General features: G+C 47.1%; 1 protein-coding gene across 1 annotated transcript in view; it reads right to left on the bottom strand.

Moving 5' to 3' along the window:
- LOC149348243 (uncharacterized) overlaps positions 1 to 22,911 on the bottom strand; it is a 72,646-nt gene extending 49,735 nt beyond the window's left edge. The window contains exons 1-5 of the mRNA XM_089541707.1: positions 20,567 to 22,911; positions 18,252 to 18,338; positions 16,299 to 16,546; positions 14,028 to 14,187; positions 13,127 to 13,476 (exon numbers count right to left, since the gene is read on the bottom strand). Of these exons, the coding sequence (XP_089397833.1) occupies positions 13,127 to 13,476; positions 14,028 to 14,187; positions 16,299 to 16,546; positions 18,252 to 18,338; positions 20,567 to 20,675 (954 nt within the window). The 5' untranslated portion in view covers positions 20,676 to 22,911. The remainder of the gene's footprint in view (positions 1 to 13,126; positions 13,477 to 14,027; positions 14,188 to 16,298; positions 16,547 to 18,251; positions 18,339 to 20,566) is intronic.
- Positions 22,912 to 23,563: the final 652 nt, after the last annotated feature.

The following is a 23,563-nucleotide window of genomic DNA, read 5'->3' as shown; positions in this document are numbered from 1 at the left end:
ATTAAGCAATTAACTAAACTCAGTCCAACTTAGTTGCAGCATCACTATACGATCCCTTTGATTGGTTGCATGGTTACTAGCCAAAGTACAATTGGCCCCATTTGAAATTCGCGCACTGTGACGTCACGAGCATTTCGACCAATTGAAAAGCGTGACATGGGGGGCGGAGCTGGTTACGAGGCCGACGACGACGCGAAACCCAGGAACGGACGCCAAAGAGCTGCGCTCTAAAAAAGCATTATTCAAGCATAGTGGCTTTCTCTATAAGTTGCGCAAACGTTGCAGGCATCTACAGGGTTGTCTTCAGGTGGCAAGGGAAAGAAATCAGCCCTACAGGAGCCCTGAGAGGTGTTTCAGAGAACATTATCATTCTGTAGATAGGAAATGCCAATGGTTGAAAAGCAGCTCAAGTGGACAGTTTCAAAAGCAATATGTGGACGGTGGAGCGCGTAACAATTACAAGCTAATAGCCACAAAAGATGCGAATTCAAGGCAAGAATATCCCATCTCCTGCACCCATAGTTCGGCTATAAACCAACCCATCAAATTCATTACGACTTCGTAGCCGCAAGAAAGTAAACCATAAATCTTTCTGAAGCGTCTTTTAGCCATCCTTGGTTGTGCTTGATAATTAAAAACGGCTCATATAACTCCAGCTACAAAGCCCCTTCGCTTCTGAGGCGTATAATATCGCTGCACCCACAAAATGACGTCCAAAATTAAGAACGGCTCTGTTAAGTTCGCTGAAGTTTCTGCGGTGCCATCCAGCCTCCACCATTTATTAGATCATAGGGAGAGGTGTTGGGGGTCGTGACCTGAAGGGTCACGCCCTTACAACCACTAGGTGGGATGCCTAGAGAAGTACCCCATTGGCGTTTGCCGCAGCCCGGGCGCGCTGCGTTAAGGCCCTTTGGGCCTCGAGGGTGCAGCAACCGGACAGGGTCGCCTCCCAGTCCTCTCGGGTGGGGTTTGGGATAGAGGGAAGGGATGGGTTCTGCTGGCAGGCCCACACCATGTGGTAAGTGTCAGCGGCGCCGTCGCCAGAACGCTCGTTCACTTGTTTGTTGCCACTGGACGCTGGACCCCTCAGGGACAGCTTTCCTTTTTTATTCTATAAGGAGCGTTCGGTGTTTGATTGGCTGGCATCCTTTCTCCAATATTTGATTGGTTGCTGTCCCCGCAAAGGGCGGAGACAGAGGGTTTAAAACGGAACGCTCCGGTGAAGTCGGGCTGATTTTGTGTAATAACGTGTCAGTCATCTTGTAAATAGTTTTCTCCTTGCTTATTTCTTCTCGTTTATTTTGTGCAAATAAATAGTTAACCTTCTTGTCCCGCCATCGAGTAACGTGAATGTTTGCGACTCCGAACCATCAATTCATCATCCTCAAGCGTTTCCCCACGTCACCACCTGAAGGGGAAACGCAACTGGAGCAGTCGAGACAGGATCTCAACTGGCGTAGACGATCATAGGATTTCAACTGGCTCCCTGACAATGCTTTCCAATGATTATATTGCCATTCATATTCTGAAGGATCCGAGTTCAGTGCACGTTTGTTCAATATTTAGCGTTATATTCCTGAAAAGCATTTTCCTTGAAACGACCACTTGCCTTTGTATTTAGGCAGATGTAACTCGCTTTTTCTGGCAAAATGTGTGCCTTATCAATAACAGCTGACTGACAGCCCTGTCTGGCCATTTGCGACCGCATCAGCTTTTACATGGAGTGAAGCATAGCCGCCCGCCTACAGCCCTACAAAGAAGTGCTGTTTGCGAAGTTTTGATACCTGAAGCAACAACAGGCGCATCCGGATACAGTGGTCACCGTCTAAGACCGACATTTGTGTTCCCCTTGGCGATATGTATGGCTAAATATTGTCCTACAGGTGTCAGAAGTACAGAATAAAACAGAACGGATGCAATATAAACCACCCCGCAAGCAAAGTTTTCCAAAACGAGCCCAAGGGAGACACTGATATCAGCCCATCTCCTATATGCTAAGTGCAATAATCTGAATCATACGTACATGATAACTAATGTATCAGTTACTCAGGCTTCACATTATGACGCGGCAAAGCATTTATTTTTATTTTGAAAGTGCAAATTGCTGTGTCTTGACATTCTTCCGTCATTACGCTGCTGTGTTCATACGATAGAAAACATTGACTGATTTTAAAGATTTTCTCTTGATATGAGGGCGGCTCCTACTAGAAGCTGCAACTTCTTGCGGCGTTTTTCATTTCAGTGATATCCGGAAAACGTCATTGCGCGGTATGTCCGCGCTACCGCTCTCTCAACACGAGTCGTATTGTAGACTAACCAGAATGAAGAACCTGGGAAGTTATTTCCGAAAATATTACAGGTTCTTTATCGAAACATGTATGGGATCAGTTACGTAAACGGTTTACTGATATTAGGCAGTCGAGCTGAAAAGAAGTTGTTTGATGCAACAACCTCACACAGGTTTTGTCATACAAATGTCATACAATTTGTCCAATATTGCACGGCATCTGTATGACAAATGCATGATTTTCCAAAAATGAATGACATTTGTATGATAATCTCGTCTGAATTGAATGACAATTCTATGATATTTCTATGACATATTGTATTAGTTTATAGGATCATACAGCTTTTTTTCAGCAGGTTCTGCTTGCGCTTTACCGACTCTATGGCTTTAAATACAGAGACTTGCTTCGGGAAATAACGTAGCCTCTTGGTAAATACCCTCAAAATTTACCTTGAAGAGAGAGTGTTTATCCTATTTCATTTTTACAGCTCGGAATAAAACCACCTTGGCGCAAATACTTTCAGATAGACAAAAGAGACGAGGTGACAACTGAAATTATGTCTCTATGTGAAATTATTTGCGCCAAGGAGATTTTATTCCCAGTTTCAAGATTCTAAACCAACTAGCTAGCCCGGCAACATGCCTTCCTGAGCTATATTTCGTTCTAGCAATTTATGTCATCGACCAAGAGCATACCTCCAAATCCAAAGCCCATTGAACTGTCTGGAGAGGAGCCTTGGACTGACGTTCTCCATTCCTCACCAAACACCGTGCGCTGCCCACAATAGCCGGACGTGAAGTCAGCACCGAAGCCTCTAACGGTGTTCTGGAAGGTTCCGTGCTAAGAATCTCGCCATTCGAACGCTACAGACATGTTTTATTGACAACTCAGGATCACTTGTGAGCTGAGCAGTACCCAGGAACAATATGCGGTTCACGGAGAGCCCACAGTTTTCTCCGACTGTAATTAAAAAAGTATTCATGTGGGCTCAAATTCCTAAGCACGGCTTTCTTAAGATGTCCTGATGCTCATGGCTGTGGTCGCTAATGTTTTCTTTACGGAAAGAAAGGAACCCATGGGTGGTTTATACATTACCTTATGGACCATTCCTATAGTTCCAGTGCACTTCGTGTTTTAAAAGAAATAAAAGGAAGAACCGCGATGAAAGAACGACGCAATTGAATTCGCCTTTTTTACCTTTCAGTTTTGGGCTGAAAAAAGGGTAATGCTGAATTCCTGGTTGATTGAGGCTCAAGCAATCATTAATCACAGAAAGCAATTGCCCAAATATTTTGCAATACGACACTTGCGGTCTCAGAATTAAAGACAAGCAGAAATTTGCGTAACAGATAAAACAAAAAGCTCACTTCAGAGGGCCTCAAAAATCATAACCGAGGTCACTTCTGTTTGTTGAATAACTTAGACACAGCACTATATCAGTTCTATTTTTTTTATAACGCATACAATGGCGGCCCTAGGTACAAGTGCGGAGATAAATAAACTGAGCTTAAGTAAGCCGAGCATAAGTAAAATGAGCTCAGGTGTTCTCCTTCTGATTGCAATCATAAGTGAAGTCGTGACAGTGGATCGGTGTGTCAATAACTAAGCCAGTGCAACAGGAGGGTTTTGCTGCAGGGTCTCCCTTTGGGTGCCGCGAAAGGTGTCTACGAAAATTATCCGCGAATATGCTCATCAGACATTCCCTGTAGCAGGAAGTGTCACCGACCAGAAAAACAAAAGGACAGGAGAACATTGTCACTAGAAAAAAAAAACAGTTTGATAAGCAATGTAAAGAATGTTTCGGAAAGTGAAAGTCAAGCTTTGCAAGGGCGTTCTCTGAATTAATTTCGTATAAAAAAAGCGCCGGGTATCGGCGCCGGCTCTTAAAAAGCTGGCACCCGGCCTACTCCACGCTGAATATATGAGCGCGCTGATGTTGTACAGATGGCTCGGTCTCATATACTGGTTGAACTTATGGCCTGGTCGCGAGATAGGCCAGTATTCACCAGCTAATTACGCATAAACCTCAGGCAGGTCCGAACGGGCCACTCTCCGTGCGGCTGTACAGTACACCGGTCCATGAACACCCCACAAATAGGCTCTGTTACGAGATTGAAAACTTGCCCTACAATATGTCAAATCTAGATTACTCAATGGCCATCAAGAACAGACACCTCTCACATCAGGCGCAGGAAGAGGGTCATGATATTGTTGCGGGGAAGAATATATTTACAGATATTTACCAATAGACAAGAACAGCTGCGAGCGGCACCGAGAACACAGTCCGAACTTCGTTGTCGTCTTCTACTCTTCCCACTCGTGCCATCGCTCTTTGTCGTCGTCGTCTACCCGCATCAGGACCGCCGGCTGCTGAAACGCCGTCTCGGCGTTAGGGCGGCGACGTATGGGCGTCGTGATAAGGTTTAAGGCGACAGACGTGGACGATGTCGGTGGTGGCGCCAGAGGATGATGGCGATGTTTCAAGGGGAGCAATTTCATAGTTCACGTCGGTAACACGGCGCACGACACAGTAACGGCCCCGGTAGTGCGAAAGGAGCTTCTCGGAGAGAACGACGCTGCGAGAGGGCGTCCAGAGAAGGACGAGTGATCCCGGGGTAAATTCGACGGCCTGGTGACGGCGGTCGTAGGCTGACTTCTGGGAAACTTGAGAGGCTTGGAGCCTACTACGTGCTATTTGGCGCGCCAGCGTGGCCTGGGAGATGGCGTCCCGAGCGTAAGCAGTGGTGGGGGCTGAAGAAGGCGGCAAGAGTGTGTCCAAAGGCAAGGTGGGATGCCTACCAAACAAAAGGTAGAAAGGAGAATAGCCTGTTCTGTCATGAAGGGAAGAGTTATATGCAAATGTAACATAAGGCAAGGCTGCGTCCCAATCTCGGTGGTCTGGCGATACGTACATGGCTAACATGTCGGTGAGCGTGCGGTTGAACCTTTCCGTAAGCCCATTGGTTTGTGGGTGGTAAGCTGTCGCGAGCTGGTGCTGCGTGTCACACGAACGAAGAATGTCGTGAACTACTCTGGATAGAAAATAACGACCGCGGTCGGTGAGCAGTTGACGAGGGGCGCGTTGGTGAAGGATGACATCTTGCAGAAGAAAATCGGCAACATCGGTAGCGCAGCTGGACGGCAAAGCACGCGTGATGGCGTACCGCGTCGTATAATCAGTTGCGACAGCGATCCACTTGTTGCCGGAGAGGGACGTCGGAAAAGGGCCAAGAAGGTCGAGGCCAACACGGTGAAAATGTTCCGGAGGTATGTCGATGGTTGCAGAAGACCGGCAGGCAAAGTGGAGGGCCTTTTCCGACGTTGACACAGGTCGCATGCGGCCACGTAACGCTTGACGGAACGATAGAGACCAGGCCAAAAGAAGCGATGCCGCACCCGAGCGTACGTGCGGGACACGCCAAGGTGACCGGCTGTCGGCAGGTCGTGCAGTTCTTCAAGGACCGAAGAGCGTAGACGTTGGGGTATCACGAGCAGGAGCGGAGGGCCATCGGAGCGTAGCTTTCGGCGATACAAAATGCCGTTCTGGAGCACATAAAGGTTCAGAGACGGAGATCGGTTTGCAGAACGGATGCCATCAAAGATAGGACGTAAAGATGAGTCGTGGCGCTGTTCGTTGGCAATATCGGCAAGATCGGAGATAGCTAAGAGGCAGGGCAGGGTCTCAGCGTCCTCTAGGTCAGGTGGTTCCACAGGGTATCGGGATAAACAGTCAGCGTCCTGGTGATGGCGCCCTGACTTGTACATGACGGAGTATGAGTATTCTTGGAGGCGCAATGCCCAGCGACCAAGGCGACCGGTGGGATCTTTTAGTGAAGACAGCCAACAGAGAGCGTGGTGATCAGTGACAACAGCGAATGAACGGCCGAACAGGTAGGGTCTGAATTTATCCACTGCCCAGACAAGGGCAAGACACTCGCGCTCAGTAATGGTGTAATTTTGCTCTGCGGCTGAAAGTAGGCGGCTGGCATAAGCGATGACTCGATCTTGACCCTGTTGACGTTGGGCAAGTACGGCGCCGATGCCATATCCGGAGGCGTCCGTGCGAACCTCTGTGGGAGACGACGGGTCAAAATGTGCTAAGATGGGCGGAGTGGTCAGCAAATGGAGGAGGGATGAAAATGAGTTTTCTTGAGCAAGGCCCCAGGTAAAGGGGGTGTCGTTCTTCAGAAGATCGGTGAGGGGACGAGCGATGCCGGCGAAATCTTTGATAAAACGGCGAAAATACGAGCACAAGCCGACAAAGCTGCGCACATCTTTCGACGACCTTGGAAGAGGAAAGCCTTTCACAGCTTGAATTTTGATGGGATCTGGGCGTACACCAGAAGCGTCAACGAGGTGCCCGAGAATAGTGAGTTGGCGACGACCGAACTTGCATTTCGATGAGTTCAGCTGAAGGCCGGCGTTACGAAAAACTGTCAGAATATTGGAGAGGCGCTCGAGGTGCTTGGCAAAAGTAGGCGAGAAAACCACAACATCGTCTAGGTAACAGAGGCAAGTGGACCATTTAAAGCCACGAAGAAGGGAGTCCATCATTCGTTCGAAGGTAGCCGGGGCGTTACAGAGGCCGAACGGCATGACTTTAAACTAGTATAAGCCATCAGGCGTCACGAAGGCGGTCTTCTCGCGGTCCTTTTCATCAACGGCAATTTGCCAGTACCCCGATCGAAGATCAATTGAAGAGAAATATTTGGCGCCGTGGAGGCAGTCTAATGCATCATCGATCCTTGGGAGTGGATATACGTCTTTTTTTGTGATGCGGTTGAGATGCCGATAATCAACGCAGAAGCGCCAGCTGCCGTCCTTCTTTTTCAACAGGACGACTGGTGAAGCCCAAGGACTTGACGAGGGCTCGATGATGTCCTTTGCGAGCATCTTGTCCACCTCTTGATTTATGACGGTGCGTTCGGCGCTGGACCCTCGGTACGGACGTCTGCGGAGAGGAGCGGAATCACCGGTGTTTATGTGATGCGTCACCACAGAGGTCCGAGCCAAAACACGGCTATCAAAGTCGAAGATGTCGCGGAAAGATGATAAGAGACACCTAAGATCGCGAGCTTGCATTGGCGGTAGGTCAGAAGCGATCATGTCGGCGTAGTCGTCCGTTGGGTTCTCAGTTGATGGGGCCGCAGGCAGCCGGCATTGCTGAGTGGAAGGTAAGCAGGTGTCCTCCACTGATATCACACATTCGGCAGCAGGGCACAGCGTGGCGAGTGAGATGCCTTACGGGAGCGGTTGGATGGATGAACCAAAGTGCAGGACCGGGAGGTACGCTCGGTTGGCCGACATTGTAAATACAATATGTGGAAGCGCAATGCTGCGCGTCAGGGCGACGTCAAGTTCCGGAGTGACTACGTAATGACCATCAGGTCCAGGGGGAACAGATGAGAAAGAAATGTAAGTTGCGGCTTGAGGCGGTAGATGGACAAAGTCGACAGCACAAAGACGGTGTATAACTGGGGACGGCGACTCAGCAGAAAGAGAAAGGTCAAGCTGAACAACATTAGTGGCGCAGTCAATGAAGGCTGAATGCTCAGACAGGAAGTTGAGGCCAAGAATGACTTCATGAGGGCACTGGTCCAGAACAGAGAACAGAACGGAGGTATGGCGGCCGGATATGGTCACACGGGCTGTGCATAGTCCAACAACATGGGGCGTTCCGCCGTCGGCAACGCGGAGAACGGCTTTGGGTGCAGGGGTCAGTACTTTTCGGAGGCGGCGTCGTAGGGCTGAACTCATGACGGATACGTGCGCGCCTGTATCGATCAGGGCTCGCACAGGCACTCCATCGACATGAATAGCGAGCAAATTATGGTGTGCGCGAAGGGCTAATCGAGGATTTTGGGACTGGGGCTGTACTGGAGCATCACCTCCAGACACTGCAGCGTCTAGTTTTCCGCTTGCGAGCGTCCGTAGGGGCCAGGAGAGGAGCGACGGCGTTGGGGCGAACGAGACTGTCGACGCAGGGGGGACGGGGAGCGGCTGGAGCGGGGAATCTGGCCGTCGACTGAAGCACTGTGCTGGGCTGGAGGGGGCGTGTAGTGGCTGGGCTGTTCGTCGTCGCGGTGGGAGCTGAGAGGACGGTATGTGCTGCGACGGGACCAATAATTTCGACAGTGGCGGGATATGTGGCCAATGCGGTGGCAATGGAAACAAATGGGCCTGTCGTCGGTTGTCCGCCAATCGTTAGGGTTTCGCCGACGTGGAGTGAAGTACGAAGGTCGTCCAGGAGCAATCGCAGTGATTTCGGGTGGTGGTGAAGACCGTACAAGGCTGACGGGCTGGAAACCGAGGTTTGCAAGCTCTTGGCGGACGACAGCCTGTACCAGAGAGATGGTAGGCAAGCGGTTGTCGCCATCATGTAGATGCAGGGGGGCAGGGGCCATTGCTTCGAGCTCGCGTCGGATGATGCGGATCAAATTTTCTGGGGGCGCTGGAGTTTCCCGGTGTCGCAGGTCTTCACATGAAGAAGTCGCAGCCGTGTTGGGGAGGCGTGTGTACGGCTGGCTAATACGCCTGCTTTTGGCTTCCTCGAAGCGTCGACATTCCTTAATAATTCCGTCGACTGTAGTGCAGTTCTTGTATACGAGCAAGTTGAAGGCATCGTCGGCGATTCCCTTCAACACGTGGCCGACTTTGTCAGACTCGGGCATGTTGGCGGCAACTTTGTGACAGAGGGCCAGCACATCTTGAATGTACGACACATAGGACTCCGTAGATGTTTGAGCTCGGGAGGCGAGGTCCTTCTTAGCGGCAAGCGTTCGGCCGAGCGGCCGTCCAAGCAATTCGCGGAGTTTCTCTTTGCACACGTCCCAGCTGGTCAGATGGTCTTCGTGCGTCTCATACCAGACCCGGGCGGTGTCTTTTAGATAGAATATTACATTTGCGAGCATGAGGGTCGGATCCCAGCGGTTGTAGGTACTCACTCGCTCGTACATGTTGATCCAGTCGTCGACGTCAGCGTTGTCGGTACCAGAAAAGGTCCCAGGGTCACGAGGGGGAGAAAGAACGAGTGATGTCATGGCCGGGGCTGAGGTTTGCTGGGCGGCGTCTTTGGTCATGATGAGTGAAGGCAACTGGCGGCCGCTGCGGAGCTCCGTCGTCGGTAGACGTAGGGGAAAGCCGCACATCCACCAAATATGTTGCGGGAAAGAATATATTTACAGATATTTACAAATAGACAAGAACAGCTGCGAGCGGCACCGAGAATACAGTCCGAACTTCGTTGTCGTCTTCTACTCTTCCCACTCGTGCCATCGCTCTTTGTCGTCGTCGTCTACCCGCATCAATATCATCTTCCAGTGGCTACCCGGACACGGTCGCATTGCTGAAGCTGTAGCTCGATCGTCACACGGCTGTGTCAGAATTGTCAGGATGCCACTGACAGGAGCAGATGCAGCAAAGCAACTTCGAGCGCTTGGCTGAATTAGGATCTTAGTGTCATGATCTACCCCTGGAAACTCAGCATGTCTTCTGCACCGCCTCGACCCCTCGCTTCATCGCAGACGACAGCTGTGAAGCCGCTTTCCAAGTTCTTGAAGGAATCAGGAGGGAGTTCAAGGTTGCAAACTTTCACTGTGTGCCCTGTGTACCCCGTTAGCACCCTCATCGCAGGCGACAGCTGTGAAGGCGCTTTCCACGTTCTTGAAGGAATGAGTTCAAGGTTGCAAACTTTCAGTGTGTGCCCTGTGTACCCCGTTAGTAATGGCCTGTGGGAACGTGATAATGATCTCTTTTCCTGTCTCCCCTTTCTCTCTTTCCCTGCGTCCCCCTTCCCACGTGTTGGGTTCCCCTCCCCGCTCTCGCGATCCGTATTTGCAGTGGCTAGCTGCCGCAAGCAGACGTATTTCCCTAACAATCCCGGAACCTCGCTACCAGTTGTAAACTTTTGTTCCCCTTTATATTAATTGCATCTCGCTAATGATCGCGAGAAGCTTAACAACAAGGCCACTAGATTCATAGATTCTTGTTGCTCACGGAAAGCCAGCATTTCATCATTTTATTCTTAGAATTTGAATCCGATCTGCGGCAGCTTTCATTTCGACGCCGCATTTATAGTTTTTGTCTTTACGATAAGTTCATCAGGAACCTTACATCTGCCCAGCTACTTTACGCATTTCTTACCGCATCCGACAACCACCCTTTCGACGTAATTCTTACCTAGGACACAAGCCCACTGGAACGACCTTCCGCACCACATCGCGGCCATGAGCTGTCACTCCGTATTCCGCGAATGTGCTACCAAGCATATTATGCAAAACATCACAGTTTTGTTTCTGCGTCGCACCTTATTTAAACCCCAATGGGCTCTTGCGCAAAAAAAATGCTCTGAAAAAGGTCATCCTTCTCATCACCCTGCCGTAAAGACTATTTCACTATCGCCACTTCTATTACACCACCGTTGAAACATTGAAAACACACGAAGCACATGAGTACAGCTGGAAACCGCACGCCATGAGGCCAGCGTGTCAGTTGATATGGTGGAAGCAGCGTAGTCCAGGCAATGGCTCGAGTGGCGCCGAGATGACCGAAGTCATTCATATCGGCAAAAGAATTTGGAGGTCGTAGTAGTCCACAGTTTTTTGGCAAAAGGTTGGACTGGGCACCCCAAAAGATCACGTCAATCGCCCCCACGGTATGCTAAAGGTGTCTGGTAAAGGTGTTTGGACACCCTTATAATACCGCATACTGCGTTACCGCTACCGTTACCAGAGTACCGGGAGCGCGCCCACTGGCGGTGGTGGTAGTGGTTGAAACATTTATTGCCAAGCAATGCAGAGGGGCCAAACCCTGCCTCCCCTTACGTGGCACGAGGCAACCCGTAGGGGGTTGCCCTTAAAGGGCAAAGGACAACCCTTGGAGGGCTATCCGCTTCAAGGCGTCGGTAATTATCCGGGGCTGGTCAGCAACAGCGGAGCTGGCCAGGAGAGTCTCCCAGTACGACTCCGCCGTGGTTGGGGATGGAGGGTGTGCGAAGGTGGGGAATGTGAGAAGGTTATGAATAAAGTCTCTCGGTTTCCCGCAGAGCTTACAGGAGGAAAGGAACAGACCGGGGTAGCGGGCATGAAGAAGAATAGTGTACGGAGCAGTACGGGTCTGGAGTCGGCGCCAGTGGGAGGCCTGGGTTAGGGTGAGCACGCGCTGATTGGTTCCGACCACGGTGTAAGACTATTTCTTACACCGTGGTTCCGACACTGCGGGCGCGAGCACAGCTTCCGCGAATGTGGCGCCATCTGGCAACGTCAATTCAGTTCGCGCATGCGCATTGGCTGCGCGCAGACTTCCGGTACTCCGGTAAAAAAGGGCAACACGGTACACGGCATGCTAAAGGTGTCTTGATTACCTGGCTGATTACAGTGGTCCGGACAGTAACTCGGGCCCGCATCTGGTCGGTCACCGCCTCCAATGTCGAACTTCCCATGTGCGATGTGCTCTAACCTGAGAATATAATGCAGTCTGAGATGTGTTCGTTTCGAAGTGCCCGAGAGATTGAGTGTCGCGCCCTATCTTCTGAATATGTAGAGTAGCATGTACTCGTTCGTGAGAGTGAATCGGACCCAAAATGAAGAGCTTCCCGCTCGCTATAGCTCATTCCAGGTGAGTGCTGCAGAATAGCTAGCTTTAGTGTAAGCACAGCAGATCTGATGATTGCAGCTGTTAGAAGAGTTTAATAGGCCTTAAAATGTTTGATGTGAAGCCCGAAAATAATAATCGGCGCTCGCGTAATGAGGCGCGTTCTTTAGAGCCAGCTCTTAAAATTGTCATGGAATGGGATGAGGCTTGAGTAAATGGTACAATTAGTAATCTCATCGAAGACAATGTTCATGTGGCTCTGAATTATGGTGGTATGACTTCCAGCTGACAACGAACGTTTAACCTCAGTGCAGGGTCCTGGCTATAGCTCTGTTCCTTCATGGCCCATTTCGGAGATATCTTCTTCTTCACCTCTTTATAATGGCACATACCCACGTGGGGGGATTGGCCAAGGTGTAGTGGTATACATAAGAAAATTTTCATAGGATTAAACGTGAATTTTGAAAAATGTATTCATGAAAAACGACAGAAGAATATTTGAAGTGAAATAACAAAGAACATTTTGGCGAGAATAATAATAATTAAAAAAACCAAAAAAAACTCCGAGACTTTTAAAGGAGTTAGCAAATCAACCTACCAGTTGCAATTATGTAATCATGTAGATTCCCACAAATTGAACTCAAAGCAAATCCTTTGGCGCTCGCTCCGAACGATAACAACACTGGCATAGATAACGGCCCAAGCAGCACACCAACAATGGACCGACGCTGGCATAATGCTGGTCAAAACCGGCTCGAAAGTCGTACCGACGTCGGCATTGGGGCAAAAAGTTACTTTTTCCAACCTTGGCCTGATGTTCGGACCAAAACTGAACCGACATTCATGCCACTATCAGACCACTGTTCAGCCGCTCTACCAACACTGAACCGACATTCATGCCACTCTCAGACCACTGTTCAGCCGCTCTACCAACACTGAACCGACATTCATGCCACTCTCAGACCACTGTTCAGCCGCTCTACCAACACTGAACCGACATTCACGCCGCTATTGTACCCACTTTCAGCCGCTCTACCAACACCAGCTTGACATACCACAATTAGGCCACTGTTCAGCCTTTCTGCTAACGCTTGCCCGAAGTTTATGCCATTGCATTTCCAGTTCAGCGAATATTCACATTCCAGTTAATGTTCGCATTGGGAAAGCCATGGGTTTTGGCATTGCAAAGCTGCAATCATCTCTTCTATACACATGCACAACAAAATGAGGCAACGAAAGAATCCAACTGAGAAAAAATTTAATAAATAATTAGGCACCGTGGCTGGGGACGCGCGGTTGCGCGAGTCCTGCGAGGCAGCGAGGGCCGCGCAGGAGGCGGGACCTTGGGAAGGAGCCAGGGCCGCGCGGGAGGAGGATTTCTGGGAGGTGGGGGCCGCTTGGGGAAGGGAGGGCACTGTGCTGGGGGCTGAAGCACAGGGGCTCGCAGTGGTTGCCAGGCCGGCAGCGGTACTTGGCAGAAACGCTTCGGCAAAACGCCTTTTGCGTCCGCCGCCACGGTCCACCGAACCTGGCAACCACTTCCTAATAAACCCCTGCGCTTCCACCACATCCGCCCCCGTCTTCTCACAGATGGCATCTGCATAAGATAAGCGTTCATTTTAGGCCAGCAGAAAAAGTTTGCTCGTTAACAGAAATCAAGATTATTTCAGCAACAGAGAAAACAGAAAAGGCCACAAGTACATGTTAACTCAAAGTGCGTGCCAGAATGAAAGGACTACAGTATCCAAATACAAGTTGAGGAGAAAATCCACCTGAAAGCTCTTCTAACCAACTGTATAAAGCTGCTGCGACATCACGGTCGACCACTTTGCACTACTAACATATGGGAGCACAAATGGCTGGCAGATACAAGGCACGACTACGATCCATGACAAGAGATGGATGTGACTGATGGGAGGGCTTTCTTTGAAAGGCATCTGCTGACTCATATATCTTCAGATGCACAAGAAGAAAACTGCAGATGACTACCCCCATAAAAACAGTAACAAAATATTCACCTGTAATGAAAAAGAAAACTGGTAAAGTATCAACTGAAAAGAAGAAAAGAAAACAAAGCGCAGCAGAACCTGGTGCATGTTCTTCCACTCATCTTTTAAAATTCAGTTAAAAGCTACTGCAACAACATACCTGTTGCCACCTTGCAAAACTTCAGGGCAATAAATGACCACTTGCCCTTGCGGCCATGGAGGCTGTACATCCTCTGTACAGCCACCCCCATGATGGCGGTCATTATGTTGGAGCCCACCTCCCTCAGGCCCTTGCCCCCCAGGCAGACCAGCTGCTTTCGCTGAAAAGAAACACCACAGGTGCACAAGCTATTAGGCACAAACATCAATTATAATTTCATTTAGTTTAGCAGAATCAAATAGCTAAGACAATTGTGTGACTACCTGTCAACAGCCCATGCGAGTACCTACAATCATAATGCATAATTTCTGTAGGATACAATAGCTTGACTAGTTGCTACCAGCAGAAAGCACCACCACCAATATGGACATTCTTTTTTTTCCCAGTTTACTAAGAGCAGGGAAACTTTAGCGATTAAGCAAAGGTGGCCAACTCCTACCCATTATGCTTTGCATCTTGGACATTATTATATTATAACTATAATGCTTTTTGCAGATATCTATGTGCTGGATGTGTTTTCTCTGCACAGCCGTTACGCTAAAATTGATTTGGTTTGTAGAACTTAAAGTTCCAAAGTGACTCAGGCTATGATGAGGGACACCATAGTGGAGGGCTCCGGAAGTTTCGACCACGTGGGGTCTTTAACATGCGCCACTGACATCACACTGCACACGGGCGCCTTGCTTTTCGCCTCCACGGAAAACTGGCCATCACGGCTGGGTTTGAACCTGAGCCTTTGGGTTCAGCAGTCGAGTGCCCTAACCACTGAGCCACCATGGCGGGGCTCACTACCCTGAAATTGAGCAGTCTAATTAATGCCATACAAAGGACGCTTATTTAAATCCCCAAGCACCTGAGTAAAGCTGCGTGCTTAGCAACCACATTTAATTAAACGATGTTGCTTGTTTTTGGCAGCAGATTAAGTAATGAAATGTGCATAATGTGAGCAAAAGACAGGGAAGAGGTGGGTTAAAGCTGCCCCATTATTTGGGAAACCTAGCCGAAATTAAAGACGCGCTGAGAGAGGACCAACTTCCAGCTGTGTTCACAGCAGTTCATGCAACAGTATATTAACCGAAAGCTCAGCTTCCTGTAAAACAGACCTTACAACATCCTTAATGTTAGCTACAAAGTCCACTGCTGAACTAAATTAAAACAGCACAACAATAAATGACAAATGTAAGGAAAATGAGGGGCTCGTTATGAGACACATACGAAGAAAGGCAGCCACAGGCAACAAAAGCATAGGGGATTTTTTTTTGCTGTTGACCGATGTAAAACAATAATGTAATCACAGAAATATTTGACTGAGAAAAAAAATTTGTTGGAACCAAGGCTGTTATGCAACGACCGGCCACCGGCAGAGCTCTGGAAAACTACATCGAATGACATTGAGTGACACCATCTGAGAGCAACTGCCCCAAAAAAGCCTGTGACTGCACCGCCAAATACCAAGCTACTACAAGATGTGACAGGTGCAATGCTTCGCACAGAACCAGCATCAGTAGCTTGGTTTGCTGTTTAGCGCTCCTTCTCGCCTAAACGCTCTGATGCGACAGCAGTCTCGCAGGTGGCATTTTCTTTGCATTGCGTGGCTGAAACATGATGTGACAAATGGCACTTGCCGTAAGCAATATTGCGAGCACCACATGTTCAGCACTGCTACTGAGCCCAACAAATTGATAGCAGCCAAAGAGCAGATAAAGAGAGTCCCCTAACAGCTGTCCCGACACGTGATGCAGTTTTTGCAAGCTCTGCTACCGGCTGGGCATTGCGTACCACTTTTGCTTCCAACAGTAAATCTCACCACACAAGGAATCGACAGGGCGTTCCAGTGAACACTCTCAAAAATTCCTAAAGAAGCGCAAGTTCGATATGGGAAAACAATTTTTTTTTTGGAGGAACGATCTCTCAGCAGTGGTGGACATAATTTACTGCATAACTGTGCGTGTGTACCTGCAAATATTTCTTCTATTTTGAACTCCCTATTCTTAGGAATTCCTGAAAATGTTCACTGAAACAGCCAGTGTGTATATCAGCAAGCAACTTTCATGAACAAGACATTTACATTAACAAAACACACTGTGACAGCACACTCCAGCACAACACTAGGAATTATATCTATGAAGAGCATGTTATTCACAGAGCACGGCATGCAAATACTCTTGGAGCTCAAGATTTCTTCACAAACCTCGGAATTACATTATGCATGCAATTCGTTAGTAGGCATTCATTTTTTCCAGACACGAATTATCAGAAACATTAAATCACCAGTCCAGCAGCCACGCTGTCGTCCTGGACGGCAGCTTCCACAGTGTCCAACTCCTCGGGGGAGAATGCGGGCAGTGCAAGGGTGGGAGGCGGTGGCGAGGGGGACACTGGCCGAGTCCTCTGCTCCAGCTGCCGGTCCGACCGCAGCAGCACGTGATCCTCCAGCCTTTGTAACCGCTGCATTAAGTCGCGCTGCTGTTGTCGGACCTCCAGCACCAGGCGCATCAGCTTCAGCAGGGTAGCTGAAACTGAAGCAATCAACAATTTCAGTGAGAGCAGGGTTAACCTGGGTGCAATAATGTCATTTGCGCACTGAGGTACAATAAAGAACAGTATGAGGCTAACAGTAGGCAGCAACACACTCTGTACTATGCTCCTAAACTTCCACCAGTTTTTATCCTCCAGGACACTTCTAATTCATGTTCTATTCCTTGCTAGCCTAATTTAAATGCCATAAATGTCACCATGCACTGACAAACACCTAGGTGAAATGGAGCTGCTCTATGTGTGATAGCTAGCACAGAACCTGCAGCCTTGTTGTGTAAATGACTTCTCAGTCTATGAGCTCCGCCAATTTTTACATTGCTTCATGGGCATTTCCATTGCTATTGCACTATGGCAGAGATGGCAGCAGTTAGTCGCAAATGGATTCTTCCAGTGTCATGAGAAGCATGTGCTAATAGAAGCCAGAAAGGAGAGCAGGCCTGTGCCCTTAATATAGCATTGCACCATTTGGAAAGTATTGCTTACGGCAACACCCACATTGGCCAAAATGCTGGAGGTAGACATCTGTTCTAACTGCAAGTGCCGGCAGGGATCAATGCATTAAAACTGCAACAAAGATAGCTCTTATGGAATTATAGCCCTTAGCTGACAAGCGAAATGCAACAAAGAGGTGGACCAAACGTTTCTTGCTAGGCACAGGAGGTGCCAAACCGTTGAGAAATAAAACAAGGTCACATTTATCTCTTACCACGCATCCATTTTGCTGCAGGCAAGACAAGACTAGGAGCCAGCTGATGTGCTCCACAAGGCAGTTAGGCTGTTCAGTTCTTTCCTAAGCAAGAGGTCCTCCTTCAGAGCATGCCACTATTATTGGCTGCTTATCTCCTTCAGCACCCTTTATGGGAGCTTTGTGATATTGCAATTAATTTTTTTCAGCACATTTCGCTGCATCCAAGGCACTGCACTCACTTCCAACCAATAAACTTTTAAAATAGTTTGAAAGACAATGAAAAATTACAATATGGGCCTTGCTGACCTGTGTGCCTCTGGAAGCGACCAAATTATGCTGGTAAGGAAACAAATGCACAGAACATGGGACTACTGTGTAGAGTGCAATTTGTAGGAGTGGCTTCCTGGTGGTAATGTAGGCAGAGAGAGGCAACAGAAATGCCAGGATCCAAAAGAACCCAACAAAAGCACAACATACAGCTCTTTGGAAGGGCACACAACAACCAGTCTACTATGAATCACAAGAGGAGAAAGCAATGGAAGTACTAGGTTGTAAATTCCAGTACCACTTCAGTTCAATACAATCGTTTTTGAGAAATACATGTGATGATTTTCAGAGTGACCCCTTTCAAAGCACATAGTTTGAAACTAGAAATGTGCTCCTAGCACCATTGCAAGAGCCACTGACGAGAACTCCATGCAAATATCTTCCTGAATAAGTATATTCTCTAGAACTTTCTGGGCCTGTTGACTGCTGCTCGGCAGCAGCAGGTACAATGAGAAATTTAAAATTTGCTCTGTTTTTCTATAAGGCAAAGCAGATCTAGCTTCTACATCTTGTCGTGTCACTTGATACTAGACAAAATAGGAGTGTAATTAAAAGAAAGGAACACAGTGAAAAGACGGGACAAGCAGCATTTGTCCTCTCCTCTCACTGTGTCCCCATGTTTGGCTTGCATTTCTCTTTTTGCACAAAAGTAAACAAAGTGAAAATCTCACCATCAACAGTCCCAGCTGTCGACTCCTCCAGCTCGCTGGGTGGCGCACTGTTTTCGCTCACGCGCTCCCCAGCGTGATTCAGTGGGGCTGAAGATGAACATGTGTCATTGATGGCAATCCAGGAAGTACAGAACACACTACTGTGTACAACCACAATGTCACATTTCTATCCTAATTGAATGCAGAAATGCTACTTCAGGATATTTTTGGAGAAGGGACAGAATAGTTGCATGGCCAGGCTGTTTTGCATACAGGTGATCTTAAAACACAATAGACACAAAATTACGAAGTTCAGAAACAAATTCCTGGTTATATAGAGATGTCCCCCAGGCAATACTAACACTTCCTTTGGCCGAAAAGATATTTTAATTTGGCTTCAATCACAGGCTGTACAAAGACTTCATAATTCAAAACCCACCAAAACCGACACCTCCATGACAAGTAGTTGACGTGACAAACAATGTCACATCATGCAGATACCTATGACACATAAAAGAACGTTGTGATCCGACTGCGGCGGCGCGTTTCGATGGAGGCGAAATGCAAAAGGCGCCCGAGTGCTGTGCGATGTCAGTACATGTTAAAGATCCCCAGTCGGCTGAAATTACCCCAGGGCGCTGCGGCACCTCTTTCTTCCTTTCTTCTCACACTCCCTCCTTTATCCCTTCCCTTATGAATGTCCACCGAAATGCGAGAGAATTACTGCACCACTTTCTTTCCTGAAAAATCAGTTTTCAATTTTTTAAATATGTGTCTATAGTACTTCAATAATTACATTTCTCATGCACCAGCATGGTGCATTGGTACCGAATTTTACGGTGTATAAGACGCGGCTTTTTTTCAAAAATCTTGCTGGTGCGTCCTATACAAGGGTGCGTCTTATATGCGAATTTTTCGTTTTTTTTTAGAGAGTTCAGAAATTACTCAGGTTCATTTTCAAGCTTTTTTTACCGAAAAAATATCACTAGCAATGATGCGGTTGTAACACGGTTAATACTTCAATACGGGGACCACCGTGCGCAACTTTTTTTAGGTGAACTTTATCATGAAACAACGGGGATGACGACTTCCGGGATCACAAACACACCACCGTTTCGGAGGCCCCAAGCAAAAGTAATGTGAAATGCCAAAAGATGACAACAATCACGCTTCTCACCATTGTCAAGACAAGCCAGGACAAGCCGGCGTTCTTATTTTAGCCACCCTTTCCCACTTTGTTTGCTCCATGTACGCATGCGAAGAGAATATTTCAGTCGCATTGCCACCAGAAATGGGCGAACTTTTTGATAGCGCATCCGAAGGTGAAGACTTCCAAGATTTTAAGTAGAAATAAAATGTTCTTATGGACATATGGGAGAGTTTTTTCGTTTTTCTTTCTTTTTCTAAAACGTGGGCAGGAATGGCGTGAGTGTTGCCTTTTTCGACCACTTAGCGTTGCTTAAGAATTTCTCACAAGTACGGTGAATTTCGTGATGGTCGCGTAAGCGTGTTTAATTGATCCTCACTAGCCCAACTGGGTAAACTGGGGTGCGTCTTATATAGCAACTTTTTCAATTACAGCCTGCATATATGGCGGGTGCGTGTTATACACCGGAAAATACGGTACATTTAAGGACACAAAAGAAACTGTCATGGCGAAACCAAAAACAGAGAGCGGAATATATGTCATGTGAATAGAAACCTGTTCACAGTACTGTTAACGTGGGTAAGAGAGTTTGCCACGAAATGGTTACTGGCAGATTCACTGCTGATCTGAGAGCATGGCAAATGTAAAAAGCTGATGCCAAGTCTGAGCACGTTCTATTTCTCTGCAAGTGCAATTAGCTACGGTGGAGTTTTTTTTCCCAGATTTTGCAAGCATACTACCATAAATCCCCAATCAAAACTAACACAATGTCGACCTTACATTAAATAGAAATGAGAAATGGTGTTTTAGTTTTAAGGCGGTTAACATCCAAAGACGACTCAGGCTATGTGGGACGCCGTAGTGAAGGGCTCCGGAAATTTCGACCACCTGGGGTTCTTCAACGTGCACTGACATCGCACAGTACACGGGCCTCTAGAATTTCGCCTCCATCAAAATTCGACCGCCTTGGCCGGGATCGAACCCGCGTCTTTCGGGTCAGCAGCCGAGCGCCGTAACCACTGAGCCACCGCGGCGGCTTAACAAATGAGAATTCATGTCGTACGTGGTGACGGCAGCTGTACAACATTGTTGTGGCCCTCATTTCCTAAAAAAATAATTGCACATGAACGTCTTGTTGAGTATGCAAAATAATTTCTCATCAATAAAGAAATATGAGAATTTCAATTACCAGAAACTGCCGAGCTTTCTAGGGCTGAAGTGAACTCGTAGCGCCGCACCTTTTTTTCGGCGCTCTTGTAGGATCCTGCAAACATTCTCAATATCTCGACAAAAACCATGTCATCTCCAAGCAACAGTACGGATTTCAAAAAAACAAAACAACTGAGGCCGCCTTAATCAAAGAAAAGCTAATTGAAAACATAGAAAATAAACTGCTAACAGTTGGCATATTCCTTGATATGAGGAAAGCGTTTGACTCGGTTAACCATAAGATATTGCTTGAAAAAAATGCAGTGTTATGGAATACGCGGCGTTCCTTTAACCTTATTTGCTAGCTACCTTGACAACCGATCTCAAACAACTATCATTAACGGTATTTCATCTGGGATCGGTCAGATTGTGTCTGGTGTGCCACAGGGCTCCGTTCTAGGACCAACGTTGTTCTTATTATATATTAATGATATCGTCAACCTTCGTCCAGCAGACAACATTATAATCTATGCAGACGATACTAACGTATTTTTTTCAGGGCAAGATAGTAATATTTTGCAAGCAGCCTCCAATAGTTGGTTATCCCAATTGTCTGTTTGGTTAAAATCAAATAGGTTAGAACTTAATGTCAGGAAAACAAAGTACATACTGTTTAGAGCCAAAAATAATGAAGTTCCGAACAACTTCCAAATTCACTTCGAGCAAGCTCCTATAACTCGTGTCAGCTCTACAATGTTCCTTGGAGTCATTTTTGAAGAACATTTACTCTGGACAGATCATGTAAACTACGTTAGCACTAAAATGGCTCGCTCTGTTGGTATCCTGAATAAATTTCGCACAATACTGCCTCGAAAATTCAAACTACAAATTTATTTCTCTCTAGTCTTTTCGCATGTACAATATTGTTTGTTGATCTGGGGAACGACTACCTCAACCAATCTTGTGAAAGTACTTACTTTACAAAAAAGAGCTGTACGAGCGATTGATAACTTACATTACAGTGAGAGCACAGGTCCTTCCTTCCTCAACCATAGACTGCTAACCATCACGGCCGCTTACCACAAGAAGCTTGCTGTTTATATCAGAAACCTTATGAAAGGAAACTGGCAGACTTTCGAGAGCACATATTTAATTGCCCAAACAGCATACAGTCTTAGGCACCCTCAATACCATGCATCAAAATCCCGTACAAACTATGGGTTCCAAAAACTAACTCACATAATTCCTCATACATTAAACACCTATCCATATTTAACATAATTGTCACTACAAAATATGTCCGAGGTCAGATTTAGGAAAACTGTTCATGAATATTTTTGTTATAGCTAGTTGTGGTGTGTTTTTACCTAATCAGTTTTTGTCTGTTATGTTTTGATCTTAGTTTTGTTGTGCTTAGCTCTATGCATGCCTGATCTCTGTTTCGTTGTCAATATATCCGCTGCTTTTCTAGTTTCTGTTACTTATGGAAACTTTGTACCATTGCCAAGTGCCACTTTGTATTTTTGTTTTTTACATGGGGAGGGCAGGCCTCTGTCAGGCGCTACTAGGCGCCTTTAGCTTGCTCTCCCTTGTTTGCAGTCTCTGTACTGGCCAAACAAAACCAATAAATGAAAATGAAAAATTACAAATCAAAAACCAAACTCTTGAGCAATCTACATGAAAATTCTACTTCATATGAAATAAAGCAACATTTCTCACATTGCTGGGATCCATTGACACCACACTACACACACACAAAAAAATAATGTGAGTGTATCATGCTGGTATTTCAGGATGAACATCTTAGAGCAGCCTGATTGTTAGAATAGACAAGGAAATGCTCCAGCTCATTTTATATCGCAGTTTACTGTGTTTTATATTCCAACCAATTATTTGGCACATTTCAGGACAACCAGTTCACACTGCAAGTCACGCCATTATGCACGTAGTTTAAATATGCTTGCTTTCTGGCATTTGTAATTTCCAGGTAGCAAACAGCATATATAAGGCCAAGGTACAGTGTGGCAATGACACAGGCATCTTACATCCCTGTCAGACGGGCATTTCGAAGGCTCTCAAACTGATAGTCTATCACCTCACGCTGAGCGCTGCTACAAAGGCAGTTTTAATGGCCATTGAGTATATAGTCTATCGAGTCAAAGCAGTGTGCAACTCTTTAGCGAGATTTCAAGGGCCCTCGAGCATTGTACAAGGTTGTTAGCATTGTTTCGAGCGGCACCAAAGCATGCTCTCATGCATGATATGTTCACAGTAGAAAAACGTGAACAAAGATTACCCTCCCAAATTTTAATGCAAGTACCAAACTTTAGCTTCTACAAAGATTTAAAGATTGTGTCAGTCTGGTTTAAAGTGCATTACTTTCATACTCGGCATTGCAGAAGACTGAAACACCAGCAGTATTAGTATTCCCAGAGCACTACAAACTGCGAAAGCAAATCACCTAAAACGGCAGTGCCTTTCAAGACAAGGCAACTGACCTGCAATAATAACTCAAAACCTCCTACGATCCCAAATAAGGCTGTTTCCGTGCCGATGCTCGAGAAGCTGCATGTGTGTGCGCACATGTTAGTCAAACACACTAATTTTTTTCGGCTGGTAAAGCCCTTTTGTAAAACCATGGTCAGTGTGACCATTACCAGAGCATGGGAAATGATGGCCGGCACACGAAAGCACGCGGCGCTGCCACCCCAGTCCTGCCACGGTAGATCCCGAAGTGATCCAAAAGCTTCACTGCCCACACTGACCAACAGCCACTGCTGTCTCCATTTCACTTCACCCACAGCCGATTGTGCGGCAGTGACAGGATCCCGAAGTTCCACTCGCTTTTCTCAGTGCTTGTTAAGCAAATCACTCGTGTATACAATTAATGAGTGCTTCAAGATTCCTGCAGGAATGCACCGATTCGTAAATTGCAAGTATGTACACCCCAGCGTGTTTGTTTACAAAGCTAGCGTACAAGTGGCTGTATATATTGCTCATTTGTACAGGATGAGACGCAAGGTAAGTTCACATTACC

The sequence above is a fragment of the Amblyomma mixtum genome, chromosome 4, assembly GCF_055824585.1.
Source record: "Amblyomma mixtum isolate Tamu chromosome 4, ASM5582458v1, whole genome shotgun sequence".
NCBI classification, from domain to species: domain Eukaryota; kingdom Metazoa; phylum Arthropoda; class Arachnida; order Ixodida; family Ixodidae; genus Amblyomma; species Amblyomma mixtum.
Note: the sequence above shows the minus strand (reverse complement) of the source record. Positions and strands in the feature narration are given on the sequence as shown.